Source organism: Tarenaya hassleriana, unplaced genomic scaffold (genome assembly GCF_000463585.1).
Source record: "Tarenaya hassleriana unplaced genomic scaffold, ASM46358v1 Cleome9, whole genome shotgun sequence".
Classification (NCBI taxonomy): Eukaryota; Viridiplantae; Streptophyta; class Magnoliopsida; order Brassicales; family Cleomaceae; genus Tarenaya; species Tarenaya hassleriana.
This window is the reverse complement of record NW_010971389.1, coordinates 1,073,735-1,091,570: the sequence shown is the minus strand read 5'-3', so window position 1 is coordinate 1,091,570 and position 17,836 is coordinate 1,073,735. Positions and strand designations below refer to the sequence as shown.

General features: G+C 34.3%; 3 protein-coding genes across 3 annotated transcripts; 1 reads left to right on the top strand and 2 right to left on the bottom strand.

The window, feature by feature from the left end:
* Positions 1-1,427: 1,427 nt before the first annotated feature.
* On the bottom strand, positions 1,428-3,956 carry LOC104803703 (pentatricopeptide repeat-containing protein At4g32450, mitochondrial-like). Its single transcript, XM_010527723.1, has one exon. It carries the CDS (start codon positions 3,699-3,701, stop codon positions 1,521-1,523), a length of 2,181 nt encoding a protein of 726 aa, XP_010526025.1. The 5' UTR covers positions 3,702-3,956; the 3' UTR covers positions 1,428-1,520.
* A 3,417-nt stretch (positions 3,957-7,373) lies between these two features.
* Positions 7,374-8,684, bottom strand: LOC104803702 (protein BIG GRAIN 1-like B). The gene has a single exon (XM_010527721.2). The coding sequence runs from the start codon at positions 8,572-8,574 to the stop codon at positions 7,432-7,434; it is 1,143 nt and encodes a 380-aa protein (XP_010526023.1). The 5' UTR covers positions 8,575-8,684; the 3' UTR covers positions 7,374-7,431.
* A 5,006-nt stretch (positions 8,685-13,690) lies between these two features.
* Positions 13,691-17,828, top strand: LOC104803701 (probable pectinesterase/pectinesterase inhibitor 44). Its single transcript, XM_010527720.2, has 5 exons — positions 13,691-14,070; positions 15,492-15,623; positions 16,294-16,776; positions 16,891-17,214; positions 17,300-17,828. The coding sequence occupies exons 1-5, from the start codon at positions 13,788-13,790 to the stop codon at positions 17,671-17,673; spliced, it is 1,596 nt and encodes a 531-aa protein (XP_010526022.1). The 5' UTR covers positions 13,691-13,787; the 3' UTR covers positions 17,674-17,828.
* Positions 17,829-17,836: the final 8 nt, after the last annotated feature.

Below are 17,836 nucleotides of genomic sequence, written 5' to 3'. Positions count from 1 at the left end.
TATGATAAGGGTTGTGATTCGTGAATGATCGTCGGGGCGGCTCCCCAAGTACCATTAGGCCACAGGGATAGATGAATGAATCGAACACATTGAAATGAAAGATATTTGAGGACTATATATATACATGAGACTATACGGTCTAAAATAACTTAAAAGAATTAGTTGAGTTATTCATAGTAACAAGGTGCACATACTTTTTAAGTTGACAATCCCAAGAGAACTCAAAAGTTAAACGTATTGACTCTGGAACAATCTAAGGATGGGTGAGTTATTGAGAAATGTTTCGGTATACATGTGAATGAGGATAAAACACGTTGAAATGCCTTGTTTTAGCATGTGAAGGCAATTTCAACGTTCGGTAGTGGCTGCAGAATGTTATAATAATGAATCTCATTTGTTTGTTAAAATTCTCAAACTTAAGAGATTCATTATAGTATATATTCTGCATGAGAAATAACTCTTTTTTATTTAAACATCGCATTTAACCCAATGATTATAAAAGTTGTATATATATAGATGATTAAAATAGTTCTGTCCCTCTTATTAAAACTTTGAGTAATCTGGATTACGAAAACGTACGATCCTATTATAAATGAATTAATATAGATTAATCTTATCAATTCAATGAGTCCACTTAATGAACGGGTAGCAATTGAATTTGATTAAGTGATTGTTATCATATTTCATATTGAAGTAGAGGTATGGTGAAACAAAATGACTACAATAGAAATTATTATGGGCTAATATTAAATCACCAACTCTATTTGATGTGGTTAATTTGAACGAGCTTATTAGATCGTACACAAAAAAGTTGTGTTATATATGACACCATAATCGTTTGCGTCATGAGTTTTCAAATTTATAACTAATAGACAATATATTCACAAGTATATGAATGTCATAGCATCGGAGTCGATTACAAAGACTTATATAAAGGCTCTAGTTAAAACTCGACTAAAACTAAGAAACCATTCCTTCATCTGGGGTGGTCATTTCGGTTCGGTTTTGAGAAACCAAACCATTCCGAACCAAAAAATGCGGTATTTTTTCGATTCGAACAGTACCAAATTTTCGAACGGTATTAATTTTAAAAAAGTTGAATTTCTCGGAACCGAACCAAACCGAACCGAATTTTAAAAAACACAAAAAACCGAATTTTTTAAGAAGATATAATTTTTTAATAAAAATTAAAACCGAATCAAAATCGGAACCGAACTAAACCGAATATAATATAATAACCGATTGATACGTATTTTGAAAAACTGAAAGAATCAAAACGAACCATTACTTACCCAAACCCAAACCGAATACGTTCACCCCAAACTTCATCCACCATGTTTCAGTCACACGTCTCCTCATCAAGCCGTCTGCACTTTCCCCAAACAACAATACAAGAGAGCCCTGATAACAACTATGGAGCCATTCAGTAGATTCAATGGAGCCGTTTCCAAATTCTTAAACCATCAACCGCAAAGAATTTATGACAACATGACAAATGTGTCTAAATGTAACGAGGTAGATCACCAATAGTCTTTACAAGAACATGACCCATCTCTATGATGGTGGAATCTCTTCGCATCTCGATGGACCAACTCTCTCCCAACTATTTTTGACATGAAATTGATTGCATTATGGCAATCGACACAAATACGGAGAGATTTCATCACTCGGATTGGATAACGGGCAGGAGTGGCGAGAAGAGACAGAGCGAAAGCTAGTCTCTCGCTATGGCCAAGTAGGGCCTCCTCCTTTTCTTCTGGATGGACGTCGTGCAAAACACATCTAAGAAGAGGGACATATCCCATTTCCACCATTTGCTTCTTTAAAACCCTCAATAGGCCATACAACTTTTCCTTGTCGGGATGTGCAGTATCTCCTGCTCTAAATTCACGGCGGCTGCCTCTGATTTCGAGAGGATTCGGGATTCCCGATATTTTCTTCAGTTTTTCCTTCGCAATGTCTGATTCTTTGGCCGGTATCAGACCAGCCCTTGAGTGTTTGTTCAGTCGTGTTGCATCCAGTTGCTCAACCATCTCAGCACACCGATCTCCAAGCTCCAAATTTCCTTGAACCCAAGAGAGATTCATCAATGTTTCCCACACGTCAACACTTGGTTCCATTGGCATCTTCTCGACAAATTCCAAGGCTTCACCCAAATAACCGGGTGCTGCAAGCATCTCAACAATGCTCACATAGTGTTCCATGGTGGGCATTACGCCATGGTCTTTATACATTGCTTCAAAATGCAACAATCCCTCATTAATGTCACCTAGTACAGAACACGCATGGAAGACACCTTTGAATACTTGACCATCGGGTTTGTTTCCTTCGTGTTTGAAACGAGCAAACATATCAATGGCATCTTCCCCTAGACCATTCTTAGCCAAACACCTTATCATGGTGTACCAAGTCTCTGAATTTTTCTCTACCATTTTCTCAAATATACTTAATGCATCAACCACCGAACCACAACTAGAGAACATTTCAATCATTCGGTTGTTGGAACTGATGTCAGAAACTGAAACTGAAACACTAAAGTGCTTGTGAACAGTCTTGGCCTCTTGCAAAGCCTCTGCTTCCCCACATAGCTGCGCTATCTGTAACAGCCTAGGTAAATCCACCACATGTCCCTTACTTGTCAGTGACTTGATAACATTTACGGCATTTTTTAACTGACCCTCCCCGCAAAATGCATCAAACTCCTCAATCGTGACATCACTCTCCATGTTAGCATAAGAAACATTGTCTGGTTGATAAGACCATCCATTCTGATTATCAGAGTTTGTCCAGTATTGTCCTCCTGAGCTTGTGTTTGGATTCTGCCAACTCTGTGAGTTGTTCCAGTTGAGGTTTCCTTGATCAGAAGCATTAGTTTTCTGCCATGTTTCCCCATGTCCACCGTAGTTAGAACCCTGACTCTGAGTTTGTCTGCTCTGTGTCTGAATCCTACTACTCTGTGGAATGTGATTTTGCTGACGAACACTGTCACCAGCTCCACCACAACTACCGGTTCGATTCTGACCGTATATCGACTGAAATCCTCCTGACCTCTCCCCATTGCTGTAACTATATGAGGAGTTAACACTGCTACTCGGTGGCATCCGATTTTGCTGATGGACACTTTTGTCACCTCCACCATAACTCCCAGGTTGGTTCTGACTGTATATGTTCCAATTCTGCTGAAATCCTTGTGACCTCTCCCCATATACTCCATTCCGATTCTGCCAAGATCCCTGCATTCTTCCTGAATAAATCTCAGCCGGATTCTGCAGTAAATTTCGATCATTTTTCCCGTTATACACATCAAAGCCACCGAGTCCTCTACCACTGTTTCTAGGATTCTCATTCCGTAAACTAAACCTATCAGGGCCAGCATAAACGCCATTTGGATTCTGCCCAGCTATTTCATCTTCTCTCGCAGAATGTGTCACGAAACCATTCACATGATTTCCCCTAAACCCTGCGCTAGGGTTCAAGTTCTGCTGAAACCCATGAGGGTTTTGAGCTCCACTGTCAAAACCATTGGTTTTACCGGAAGAATCATCCGCGTGATATCCATTAGGGTTCAGAAAATCCCCTCTTTCGGCGGCTGTACTTAGATCTCTCAGCAGCAATTTATCCAACAATGCGATCGACCCGGACGAAGAACGACATACCTTCGGTAGAGAGACAACAGAGATCGAAACCTTCCTCGTGTACATCAATGGCGAAGATACGAAGAGCACAGAGCGAGGAGAGAAAGCTCGTCAGTTTCTATTTTTTTTTTCTTAGAAACAAATCAGATTTGAATTAGAAAAGAACCGACAAATCAAAATCAAATCTGTTGACTTTGGAAAGAATCGAATAAAATGGAGGAAAGGGTATCTACTGAATCTGGAACGATCAATGATATGGAAAACGGAGATCGAGAAGCAGAATCATAGAATCTCACGTAATAAACTTGTCGTCTGATTCCCTATTATTTTTGAAGGTTTTAAATTTTACCGACCGCCAACGGCAAGCCCAGAACAACTAAAGCCCATTTAAGTATATTAAAAGCCTTTTGTGCTGCGCGCCGAAGAAACCTAAATCTTGGTCTCAGATTGTCCGGAAAAACAATGGCGACCCGGGTCAGCAAGAAGCGCAAGGTAGTTTCCCTTCTGCTGTTTCCGTTTGAGTTCGTAACAATCATATCCAAGGGGAAATTCTGGGTAATTAGAAGATGTGGGGTGTCATGCTATATTTAATTTTGATGTTTCTCATACTCAACCCGTAAAGTTTAGGGTTTATGTCCGAATTTTCTGGATATGCAATGCGACGAGTAGAGAAGCGTGATTTATGGATAAGGCCTATGAAAAGGGTGTTGCGGCGAAATATCTGCTTAGATTTTGGGTTCCGTATGATCGATAACCACGTGTTGATGGAACGGTTTGTAGCTGAAATTTTGATTGATTGATCTATAAAATAATTGTTTTAATGAAAAAAATAATATTGATTTAAAAACAAATTGTGACTCATGCATGATGCGTGCGCGATAAGAGAAACAGAGAATTTAAGTGACCTGTTGATAGGATCACTTCTGTTGCAAAAGTTCGGAAGATTGAATTGAGGTGGCAATGATGTAGCGATCTTCCCATATATATCAACAAGCAATAAACGGAGGTGTCCATTTCGGTTATTAACAAAATAACCGAGCCAAATCGAATCGAATAAGATATAACCGTATTTGAATCGAACCCGACATCATAATAGAACGGTTATGATTTCTTTACATCCAAAAAAACTGAAATCGAATCAAACCGAACCGAAAAAACCAAGAAAAAACCCGACAATTTCTTTGAAAAACTACACTTTTTACCGAAACTAAACCGAATCCGAACCGAAAAATAACCGAAACAAACCAAACCGAAATTTATATAAAAACTGAATGGTTATAGTTTTTCGAAATAACCAAACCGAATCCGAACCGAAACCCGAATTGACCACTCCTAGGAACATAATTCTTAAGTTTATTAAATTATTTTCTAACAATTTGAGGTGTTCTCTTCAAAACAAGCATGTATTTTTTTTATAATCTAGAAGTTAATCAGATCTTTGACCCAACTACATCTTCCAGAAGATCGGAAAAACCCATGTGAATATCCTTCTCCAAATGAAGACTCGAACCCTGATTGGGAAGAATTTTCTCCATCACTCTAATTTTGGCCACGGACATGTTGATTCTTTAAGTGTATAATCCATTTAATTTATATTTAATTGAAAAATATAAAAATATTTTAAATATAAATGTTATCAGTTTAATTTATATTTAATTTAAAAATAATTTTATCATAAAATTATTTTGTTATATCTTATAAAAAATATAAAAATAGTTTAAAAAATAAATTTCATCAATTTAATTTATATTTAATTGAAAAATGATTTTATCATAAAAATATTAAAAATAATTATTTATAAATATAAAAATTATATAATCATGTGATACTATTATATTATTTTAACTCAAATTATAATATTAAAAAATTAAACTTAAATTATATTATTAAATATTTGGCGTGAAAGTTAATCAAAGTATTCTTCACATGCGTATTTTATACAAACCCATATCTCACCACCTTCTCATGAATCCCAAATCCAGTAGAGATCCGATGAGCTTCTCGCGAGATTCTAGCGAAGATAAGCCCTAGTCGAAAAAGAAGTGCATAAATTATAGAGAGAAATCGATCGATCATGTGAGAGAAAATGGAGAGAATTAGGGTTTTTTTAAATTTTTATTAAGGGTATTTTAGTCTTTTGATAAATACAAAAAATTGGGACAATGTTATAGTTTGGGGTTTGTTGGGAATTGTTTTTAGGTTTTAATCTGGTAAAAATTGATAAATTTATATATATATATATATATTTTCTAATAAACCGTGAATATATGACGAGAATCTCCGATGCTTAAACCACTAATCCACCTACTCCCGACATATTTAATTAGATTCCAAAACCGTGAAGAATACTCATGTGTAAAAAAAATGTCATATTGATCGGTTCTTCACCACCTCGGGAGTCGAGTGAGTGATGCTAACCCAAAGTGGAAGCAAGCTTTTGGTTGGTTCTTTTGATCACTCAAAGAATCCAGCTTCCAAACACTATATAAGTATACATATATATATATATACACACACACACACACGAGTAAACAAACATAGACTCCAGCATATTTTATCCATTACAATGCAATATCTAACACGGAAGTCATGCGCATGTATCATCATTAAGCTCACTCTAGTGGAAGATCTTCATATTTTCGTCATGAAAAAATAATTACAAGTTATGTAAATGAAAACAAAAATCGCAAAAAAGTTCGAATGTCCGAAAGATGACGATTTAGTATCCTAATTATTTATGGAAATACACATATGAAGTGCCAAAATGCGATATGGTGGATATTAACCCCTCATCTGTTAGAAAATTTATTTTATTTTCTTTTTAGATGTATTTTGCAAGGTCGAATTAAGAAAACTAATTAAAAATTATATATTCACTCTCTATATATATCTTTTTCAGTTAAAGATCTACTTTTTTACTATCAATTTAAGAAATAAATTCTATTTTTTTTTATTTTAATATCCTTTATTTTATTCAGGTAAAAAACTATTGACGAAAATCAAAATGATGTTATCGTTTACAAAAAAAGATGTTATAGCAAAAACAAATAGAATAAAAACAAATGATGCCTATTTAAAAAAATTAAGTTAAGAGTAACTTAACGACAAAATTACTTTTTAAACTGATAATTAATTTTAATAAAATAAAAAATTGCATATAATTACCTTAATTTTTATAAAATTCTCAAATAAATATCTAAACTATAAAACTTCCATATAAATATCCAAACTTTTCAAAAATTCCATAATAGTACCCATATTTTTAAAAATATTCCAAATAAAACAATATTTGTTAATAACGTTTAATGTATCCGAATTTTAAGTCATCAATTTTTGACGGATTTTGTTAATAATAAAACGCCGCTAATGGATTTTGATTTTATTTAGAAATTTTCAAAATTTTGGATATTTATATAAATTTTTTTAAAAATTTAGATATTTATATGAGAGTTTTGTAATTTAGATATTTATCTGTAAATTTTGTAAAAGTGCAAAGTATTTATATGCAATTTTCTCTTAAAATAAATCTAAACATTTCTGCTTACTGAAAAGTATTATTTAATTGATGATATTTAATTTCTTCATTTCTAACTTTTTTTACCACCACGTTCACGTTGGATATATAATGCTATATATAATGTATCAACCCCGAGCATCCATGTCAACGAATTTTGTCGATATTAAAATCGAAAGTACAAATGTTAAAAATATTGAAAATTCATATATTAAAAAGGGAGTAAAAGTCGAGGTATTATAATTAAGAAAATATACAGAAAAAAAGTTATATAATTTCGTTTTACAAGATCAAACCACTAGCAATAGCATGATTCGTCTGAAGATGAGTTGTCTCATACACAGGCAATTCATCTCTGTATCTTCCATTTCCGACAAGATCGAGCTCGAAGAGGTCTGAACTCGAGCAACTCAAAACGTCATCGTTTTCATCGTCTTCCTCCTCCCCCTCACAACGACCATAAGATTCTTTCCTTTTCTTGTTCCTCTCATACTCTCTGAGAATCTCACGCGCTATCATTTCCACGCGCTTGCTCTTCTCCGCCACCATAACCCTAATCTCCTCCTCCCTCGCCGCCGCATACTCACTGATTCGCTTCTCGTTGGTGGCAAAACCAGAGACTTTTTTCAACCCTTTTTCTTCTTCGCCAATACTTTTGTGTCCACAGGGTATAGAGTCGTCGCCAACAATCACACTCACGGGGTAAAATCGAACGCTACGCTTCTCTGTGTTCTTCTGTTTTTCTCTGGTCGAAGTGGAATACTTGCTTAAGCACGATCTAGACTGAGAACACGAAGACGAAGAAGAAGAAGAGAAATGTTTAATCGAAGTTTGAGATTTTCTGATAAACCCATCGTCCGGATTCCGACAAATCTCCGGTTTCTTGACATTGTTGGTTCCGGTGAAGAGGGAGTTGATGAAGCTGGCGATGCGGCCTCCAGGAGAAATAGGCTGCTTCAATTTCTTGAGATTGTTGTAAATCTTCATAGCTCTCGATTCCGATTTGATCAGGTCGTTCTCTTCTTGTTTGACGCGATCTCTGTTTCCATGAAACAGAATTCTCTGTTTTTCTTCCCTCTTCTCTGTTTTCTCTGCAACTCGGACAGGACGAGGACGAGGCGGGGCGACACAGAAGGGCTTCGCCGTCCTGTTTCCGTAAATGAGTTCCGTGTCGGAAGCCGAGAACCCAGATGAGCTCGTGTCGGAAGAACACGAACCAGAGCTGAAAAACGTCGAATCTTCGAAATCTTGGGTCTTTTTGTATGTCTTGCTCTGTTCTCTTACGGGGCAAGATCTGTAGCATCTCGAATCTTCGGAGTCGATGGATCGATAGATTTGATCCAGAAGAAAGGAAGAGAACGATGGGTTTTGACTGTTGTCCGTTTTCTTACATTTTCTCTCGTTTTCTCTGTTTGTTCTTAGCATTGTTTCGGTGAGATAAAAGCGAAATGATGAAAACAGAGACAAAGGAACACGACGATAAGGACTTGAGGTGCTTTGTCGTGAGAGAGAGGTTTATAGCGGGGATGGAGAGTGAAACGCACGCGCGTGATCGTGTTCCTTTATACTTGGAGCTTCCATGACAGGCTGGATTCTATGACGCAATATTTTCATACTGACGAATTTATCCTTGGATTGCGCTCCAAATTACTGTTAATCTTGCGGTAAAATTCCAAAATTGATACCACAATTGTGGGCTCCATTGATTATCAATGAATGATTATCAAAGTTTAAAAACGTAACGGTTATTTTATTTTACAAAAAATTTCCATATTTATTAATAGTTTAAACTTGAAACCACGTGTGTGTTGCAGGCTCGCATGCGTGGGCCGGGATTAGTCCGGACTCTTGGGCCTGGTAAACCCGACTTATAAGAAAAAGGTTAAATCTAGGTTAAACATTTTCAGATTAAACTCGGTTCAATTTTTTTAAAAATTTTCGGTTTAAAATAATGTTCATTGGACATCGGTTTCGATTCGATTTTCTCAAATTTGATTTCATTGTATTTTAATTAAAGAGACATTTATTTATTTTTAATCTAATTTGGATTTCTCTTTTATTTAGTTCGAATTAAATCTATATCTAATCGGTCACGATTAGATCTTATTGAATCTGTTTCCGTTTTTGTTTGTCTAAGTAAAAATCTCCACACGTAATTACATCCACATTTCTTAAATTGTCCGAAAATTGAGTATTTACGTTTAGTAAATAGATTTTGCGGTTTATGGCTATGCAATGATCTTATAAACTATACATTAGTTAAGCTTTTCTTTTTTTAATAAAAGCCACATATTGGTTAAGTTTTTTAATGAACCTAATAAATTACGCAAAAAAACATGTACTTTTTATATTTTAAATTTTGTAATAAAATACATACTTTTCCAATGCAAAATCCCAGTCAGACCGCCGTAGGTTTAAAAAATATCATGTCATTTACTAAAAACAATTAAAAAAAATGACACACCAATTTCGACTTAAAATTTATAAAAAATGATTAATTAATAAAACAAACGAAAAACAAAAAAAATACACACACACATATATACAGCGCTACATTATATATATACCCATACACGCAAGTATTTATATGCTTACATATATAGACTAATACATACACATGCACACATACATATATCCATATATATTTATATATGTACGTATGAACTTGATTAGAGGATCATATTTAGTGATTCAAACGCTCTATAGATGAACCTGATTAATTAGTGTTTGGAGGGTTTCGATAACATTTGTGGAAACAATGAGTGATATATAGTCGAATCGTTTTCCTTTGTTACGGGTGTAGAGATTGATTTATAGTTAAAACTATGAACGATACATAAAATCATTATCTATTATGATATCAGAATAAAAACTAGAAATACTTATATATAGTAATTTGACCGTTAAAGTTTTTCGTTTTTATATATATATATCATCTATATCTATATAGCGGACGATCAGATTGTATAATACAAAGAATACAACATAGTTTTTTAATATAAGAATTCTAGCTAGAAACTCTAGAATCATGCATCCATATCACCAAGACTAATGTAAATTTATTAGATATAATCTATGGAATATCCAAAGATTCAATGTATCAAAGATTTTAAAACGCTTAATGAGTTGGCAAAAGTGATCAACCGTTCATGCAGTTCGATCCTTCGAATTTTTAGCCGAACGATCAAATTATTCTTTGCTAACTTTGTCTGTATTATGTTTGGTACGCCAATTATAATTGTTAGCTATTATTTGATGGTGGAGTTAGTTATAGATTGAATTTAGTTCAATTGCAAATCAATAATTTCATTTCCCTTTCCTCGTGTTTTATATGTTGGATTCAGACCATATGTTTTTAAAGTACGCCGTATAATTAGATAGAGAATCAATGCATGTATAATTGAATGATCTTTTTTTATAATGCAAGTAGAGAAATATATGGTTTCTAACGTTGTATTTTTAAATATGTATATGAAAATTGGATTCCATGAGATTTGTGTACTCTAAAATTGTATTTTAATCCGTTTTCAAAAGGGTAATTGTATTACTGATCATAGTATTTAAAAGGAAATCCAAGACAGCGTTTTAGTGAGCCTAATTACATCAAAAGATAGAGAAAAAAATGTCTAAGTGTGGGTGAAAAATGGTAAGCGGAAAGAAAGTGTATTTTCACCCGAGTTGGAATTCCATCTTGGATTATCCATTCCAAAAAAAAAGAGAAATAGAACGTAAAGTCAGGGGTGAATAACTAGAAAATATTGATTTCTTTATAAATTTTGTAAAATTATAAATAAAATAAAATATTCGATAAAATTATATGTATAAAAGTATTGCCCTCTCTTGTCAATTTTTTTCGGTCCATAGAGGGATCCTTCCTCGTTGTGAAATGATCGGTCTAATTCTTTGGGAAAAAAATGTAAACGATGTTTTTCCATAGTCAATGGTGGAATTCCAATGAGTCGGACTTTGGTCCAAAAACATTAGAAGAAATAAGTGGTTCCGAGTATAATTAAGGGAATGAATGACCAAAGCAACATGTATGTATGTATGTATGTATGTATGTATGTATGTATGTATGTATGTATGTATGTATGTATGTATGTATGTATGTATGTATGTATGTATGTATGTATGTATGTATGTATGTATGTATGTATGTATGTATGTATGTATGTATGTATGTATGTATGTATGTATGTATGTATGTATGTATGTATGTATGTATGTATGTATGTATGTATGTATGTATGTATGTATGTATGTATGTATGTATGTATGTATGTATGTATGTATGTATGTATGTATGTATGTATGTATGTATGTATGTATGTATGTATGTATGTATGTATGTATGTATGTATGTATGTATGTATGTATGTATGTATGTATGTATGTATGTATGTATGTATGTATGTATGTATGTATGTATGTATGTATGTATGTATGTATGTATGTATGTATGTATGTATGTATGTATGTATGTATGTATGTATGTATGTATGTATGTATGTATGTATGTATGTATGTATGTATGTATGTATGTATGTATGTATGTATGTATGTATGTATGTATGTATGTATGTATGTATGTATGTATGTATGTATGTATGTATGTATGTATGTATGTATGTATGTATGTATGTATGTATGTATGTATGTATGTATGTATGTATGTATGTATGTATGTATGTATGTATGTATGTATGTATGTATGTATGTATGTATGTATGTATGTATGTATGTATGTATGTATGTATGTATGTATGTATGTATGTATGTATGTATGTATGTATGTATGTATGTATGTATGTATGTATGTATGTATGTATGTATGTATGTATGTATGTATGTATGTATGTATGTATGTATGTATGTATGTATGTATGTATGTATGTATGTATGTATGTATGTATGTATGTATGTATGTATGTATGTATGTATGTATGTATGTATGTATGTATGTATGTATGTATGTATGTATGTATGTATGTATGTATGTATGTATGTATGTATGTATGTATGTATGTATGTATGTATGTATGTATGTATGTCAATGGATACTTAGAATATATCTTATCTTTAGCAAGCAACGATTGAGCATAAAAAGCCAAAAAGTAAACAAATTTGAGAGAAGAAATAAGAGAAATCACCATAAAAAAAGAAAACCAAATATGTACAAATACGTTTCAAGATATTCAGTTATCCGAAATCTCCATTGCAAAGACGAAGAAAAGAAACGAAATTTGTGACAATTTTCTCTCATATTCAAATATGTACAAATACGTTTTTATATATATAAAAGATTGAGAAATTTGAATTTGAAATATCAACATCTAAGAAAAATTTGGAGAGAGGTATTCATCTGATCTTTTTCGAACTTCTAAGAGATGTAGTTGGATCGAATATACGGTTAATTTCTGGATTATAAAAAAACATTTAAGAAAAACTCTTTAAACCGGAATATAATCAAACCCAAATATAATAGAATCCAACCAAATAGAGACATGAGCCATAACAAAACCGCCCTACGATAATTTACCATATTGCCCCTTACAAACCATCTTATGGCGTCGGACGTAACACGGTAGATAAATCGAATAGATGTAGAATGAAGATCTCCTAAACTTCTTCTACACAATTCTTAGTTAATATATGATATGATTTATTTTGGGCATATTAACAATCATTTTTATAATTCCACCTGTTATATAGTCATTTATTAAGAAAAACATTATACGTACGGCTATTCAGCCAAAAAAAAAAACTTAATTACCAAAACCGACAGGAGACGAAAATATCGTGGGGACGAAAATAATAAATTTCAGCCCAATTTATTAGCAAAAGGAGACGAAAATAAGCCCAATGTATCTAATCAAAACTTGTACCGGTCCACGAGCACAAATAAAAACCTAGGACATCACGAGTATCGTTAAATGTTTTTCACCAACTGTGTGCATTGATTTCGTTAAGAAAATGAATGGAAACCATCTTTGTACTCGCTTTCTTTTCGTTACTTCTATATGTTTCATGTAATTATTTTAATAATATATGCAGTTAACCGAATTCCAAGTATCATTCTATCTTATCCAATTTTCATCGTTATTAGAATAAAATTAAGTTATGTAATCCTTTGCTCATTACGGTGACGGTATGGCGCTCTAAGACCCGATACTAATCTGAATTTGTTTCAAGATATTCAGTTATCCGAAATAATTTCATATATACATATACAGGACTAGAAGGTGAGCCATGTATAGTGCTTTAAGGATCCCAAAATTTTAAGAAACCATAATTTTTTATAAATTTTCAAATTGTAACTAATTATCATTTCTAATTGCTTTATACTCCGATTCATATATATATATATATATATATGAACAATGTGAAAGAGAAGAAAATAAAAGCTATAATTTTGGTCCAATATATAGACCATTCAAACTACAATTAAAGATAGAGCAGACCAACTGTGTGGAAGAGGACAGGTGGGTGGAATTTATTACTCTCTTCACTCTTTAAATAATCCCATTAACTCACACAAAAAAAAAAAAACCTCAATGTCATCGATCTTTCTCCTCCTCTGCACCATCAATTCATACCCAAAACCCTAAAAAAGTAATCACAAAAAGAACGCAGAGAAAATGCTAAGTTCGAAGGTCCATTTCTTGATTCTCTTGACACTGTGTGTGCCATACGAACTGAGAGCAGAAGATTATGATTATCTGAAGGTTCCGGCCAATGAGTTCGTGAGTTCCATAAACATGGCTGTCGAGGTCATGAGAGAGGTGAGTTCGGTTCTGTCTCAGTTCGGAGAGTTCGGCGGAGATCTTCGGCTGCAAAACGCGGTCTCGGATTGCCTCGATCTGCTCGACTTCTCGTCCGATGAGCTGAGTTGGTCTGCTTCTGCTTCTCAGAACCCAAAGGGTACGTTTATAATCTCGAATCTCATGCAAAAACTAGGTTAAGCGCGTGTTACTTAGCCAGCATATAGAACTCGTGCTTTTACAATGCTTTAGGGAACGTAATGAAAAAAACTACTGCGAGATCGTACATTTACGATGAGAATCTCAGCTGGTTAGAGAGATGGGATTTTTATTGAATTTGGGAGATTCAAAATGGATTTAATGCGACATTTTTTGTTGTGTTATTCAACTTTCTGTACAAAAAAAAAACCCGACCTAAACCGGCCAAATTTCTATAAATTTATGTTTATTTTTCTCTCAAAAGTATTGGATCTTGTAGTACAATTGTTTAAATACTAGACACGCTTAATTCCGTAAAATAACTTTCCACAAGATCCATATCACAGAAGCTGCCAGATGGTAGAAAATTCAGACCGATCGACAAATTATAGATATTCTCGTATTTACAAAGAGATATTAAAATGGAACTACCTCGTTGGTTTCGATTTCTTTTTCTCAGCGGTTATTTACTATTCGGTTCATAAAGAAACCAACCAATTCGGTATAGCCAGTCTAGGAATTTATTCCGGTATGGTTAGTACTTATGAGATGGTCTCACTTGTATCACCAAACGAGTTTGATATATTATATTATATTATGATATTAAAAAACACCTTTATCCCAAAAACACATGCATGTTGAAAAAAAAAGGAAATAAAATATATTTTTGGAAAATAAAAAATAGTTTAAGAACATGGAAGGAAGGAATAGCTAAGATATCAACGATTTAATATTAGAATATCAAGATGGTTAGAAAATCCTAGAGAAAACAAGAAAAATTCCAACTAAGATATATAACTACAAAGAAATGTTTTAATATACTTTATTTTCGTACACATTTTTTTCTAATTTTCATAACAACATATTAATCTTACATGAAAAAATCTAGTAAAAAGAGGAGATATTAATTATGCTATTAAAAGAAATTAAATGTTAGTATATAAGATGTAATTTCTAAAAAAAAGGAATATTTTTCTATTCACATGATTAAATGGTAAGTTGAATTAATAATAGAATTATGCTTAGAACACCAAGACTCGTGAAAAACTTGCGTAATCCCTACAATGCTATTACATTCTAATAGTTATAAGGACTACACGATAACTATTGCATATATATATATATATATATGTATATTAGTGTGAAATATTATACATATTCTTATAATAAAAAGGTTATACGAATGGTGCTTGTCATGAGCATGTGTTTGTAGGGCATGTTACACTACCCGCTCCATGTATATTCTCTGCCACATTCATTAGTGTCTTTTTCAAATGTCATAAATATGTGATATTTATGATACACATGTATATAATTGTATAATATTGTGGGCTAATGAAGAAACCGCGTGAGGAAATAAATGCGGGAGAAAAATATTTGCAGGGAAAGGAGAGAACGGGACAGGGGATGTGGGATCGGACATGAAGACATGGTTGAGTGCTGCTCTCTCCAACCAAGACACTTGCATTGAAGGCTTCGACGGCACTAATGGCCTCGTCAAAGCCCTCGTCGCCGGTATCATTTATTACACCTGCCTCTCTCTTGTTAATTACAAAGTGCATTGATTAGGAAATTAAAAAAAAAAGATTTGGTTAAGAGTTATTTCCGGTTTATTTCGAATCTTGTTTAGTTAAGAGTAAACAAGGTTTTGTTTAGATCATGTTCTGTTCGGATTGAACAGCAAACTTTTTTCTTTAATTTAAATGAACTTAATTTTTGTTCGTTCATATGAGATTGAAAAATATCTAACCTAATCGAAATATTAGAGATATAATATATCCCAATAAAATATCAGAGATATGTACATATCTCTAATATGCAATTATATAATATTCTGTTTCGTTTTTTTTTTATAATTTGCTCCATGAGTTGAAATTAATTATTGTCTTCTTTGTTTTATTTTTTATTATTTCACGAATTGAAATTATGCTTTAAAATTTGATGAAAAATTGAATTTTTTTACACACATCACACCCAAAATATAAACACATACCCATATTATAGCTATACATGTAATATATATATATATATATATATATACACATTCATATGCGAATATTTTCATTTCCCTCGCCTCAACAAAAGAAAATATAAAATATAGTTATAAAAAAAAACAATTTTGTCAAAAAAAAACAAAAGAAAATATAGGATTTTTCACTTTATTAAATATTAAATAAATTTTCAGGTAGTCTCAATCAACTATACTCCATGCTCCGCGAGCTATTACCACTCGTTCAACCGGACACGTCAGCCAGGCCGAAGCCCAATCCGAGGCCCATTGTCAAACCAGGCCCCACCAGTAAGAGGCCAAGGGGCCCACCAGGCCGCAAACTCATAAATACAGACGACGAGATCCGTCGATTCCCAGACTGGGTCAGATCGGACGATCGCAAACTGCTCGAAGCAAACGACGTTAAAGTCGACGTTACGGTGGCGTTAGACGGGACGGGGGATTTCACGAAGATAACGGACGCCGTTAAAGCGGCTCCTGATTATAGCAGCAAACGTTTTGTAATATATGTGAAGAAAGGTGTGTATTCGGAGAACGTTGAGATCAAGAAGAAGAAATGGAACCTCGTTATGATCGGCGACGGCATCGACGTCACGGTTATCTCCGGTAACCGTAGCTTCATCGACGGTTGGACCACTTTCCGGTCAGCTACTTTCGGTATGTTAAAAAATTTTCAGATTTGTTCATAATCTAAATATCTGTAACGCTGTTACAGCTGCTAACGCTACATCTAGCATTTCCGAAAGAAGTATACTTTTTGTGTGGTGGCAGCTGTGAGTGGGAGAGGGTTTCTTGCGAGGGACATAACGTTTCAAAACACGGCGGGGCCGGAGAAGCACCAGGCGGTGGCAATGAGATCGGACTCAGACCTCTCGGTGTTCTACCGATGTGCGATGAAGGGTTACCAAGACACGCTCTATACACACACGATGCGTCAATTCTACCGAGACTGTATCGTGACTGGAACCGTAGACTTCATATTCGGGGATGCGACCGTCGTATTTCAAAACTGCCAGATTTTGGCAAGAAGAGGCTTACCTAATCAGAAGAACACTATCACGGCTCAAGGCCGCAAGGATCCTAACCAACCTACCGGTATAATCAATGAGATCTAATCGTTTCTTGGCATCCAAGAAACTTTAATAATTAAGCGCGTCGATTTGTTTGTCCTGAAATACAGGGTTCTCGATCCAATTCAGCAACATCTCGGCCGAGGCAGACTTGATTCCTTACCTAAACACGACGAGGACGTACCTTGGGAGGCCGTGGAAACAGTACTCGAGGACGGTTTTCCTGCAGAACTACATGAGCAACGTGGTGAGACCAGAAGGTTGGCTCGAGTGGAACGGCGATTTCGCTTTGGACACACTATTCTACGGCGAATTCATGAACTATGGCCCTGGGTCCGGGCTCGGGGGACGAGTTAAATGGCCCGGTTACCGAGTGTTTAACGACTCGGCTCAGGCTAACAACTTCACAGTGGCTCAGTTCATCGACGGAAATCTCTGGATCCCTTCGACCGGAGTGAGGTACACTGCTGGTTTGAGCGCTTGAACCCACTTTTGTTTCGGTTCACTCTTTTAAAGTCTTGTCGGATGCTTTTGTTAATCTTATTCTTTTGTATTTGGATTGTGTTTTCTTGTGGTCTCAAGTGATTTCGTTGCTTGGGGAGAAATCCCTGAAGAGTAAAATAGAAAGTAATTTAAATTTGTGTTCT

Bases quoted from the DNA above. Each gene is read 5' to 3' on its own strand.
- LOC104803703 (XM_010527723.1), bottom strand. From the start codon at position 3,701: ATGTACACGAGGAAGGTTTCGATCTCTGTTGTCTCTCTACCGAAGGTA.
- LOC104803702 (XM_010527721.2), bottom strand. From the start codon at position 8,574: ATGCTAAGAACAAACAGAGAAAACGAGAGAAAATGTAAGAAAACGGAC.
- LOC104803701 (XM_010527720.2), top strand. From the start codon at position 13,788: ATGCTAAGTTCGAAGGTCCATTTCTTGATTCTCTTGACACTGTGTGTG. The intron at 14,071-15,491 runs GTACGTTTATAA...AAATATTTGCAG, and splicing joins TGCTTCTCAGAACCCAAAGG to GGAAAGGAGAGAACGGGACA. The intron at 16,777-16,890 runs GTATGTTAAAAA...GTGTGGTGGCAG, and splicing joins TTTCCGGTCAGCTACTTTCG to CTGTGAGTGGGAGAGGGTTT.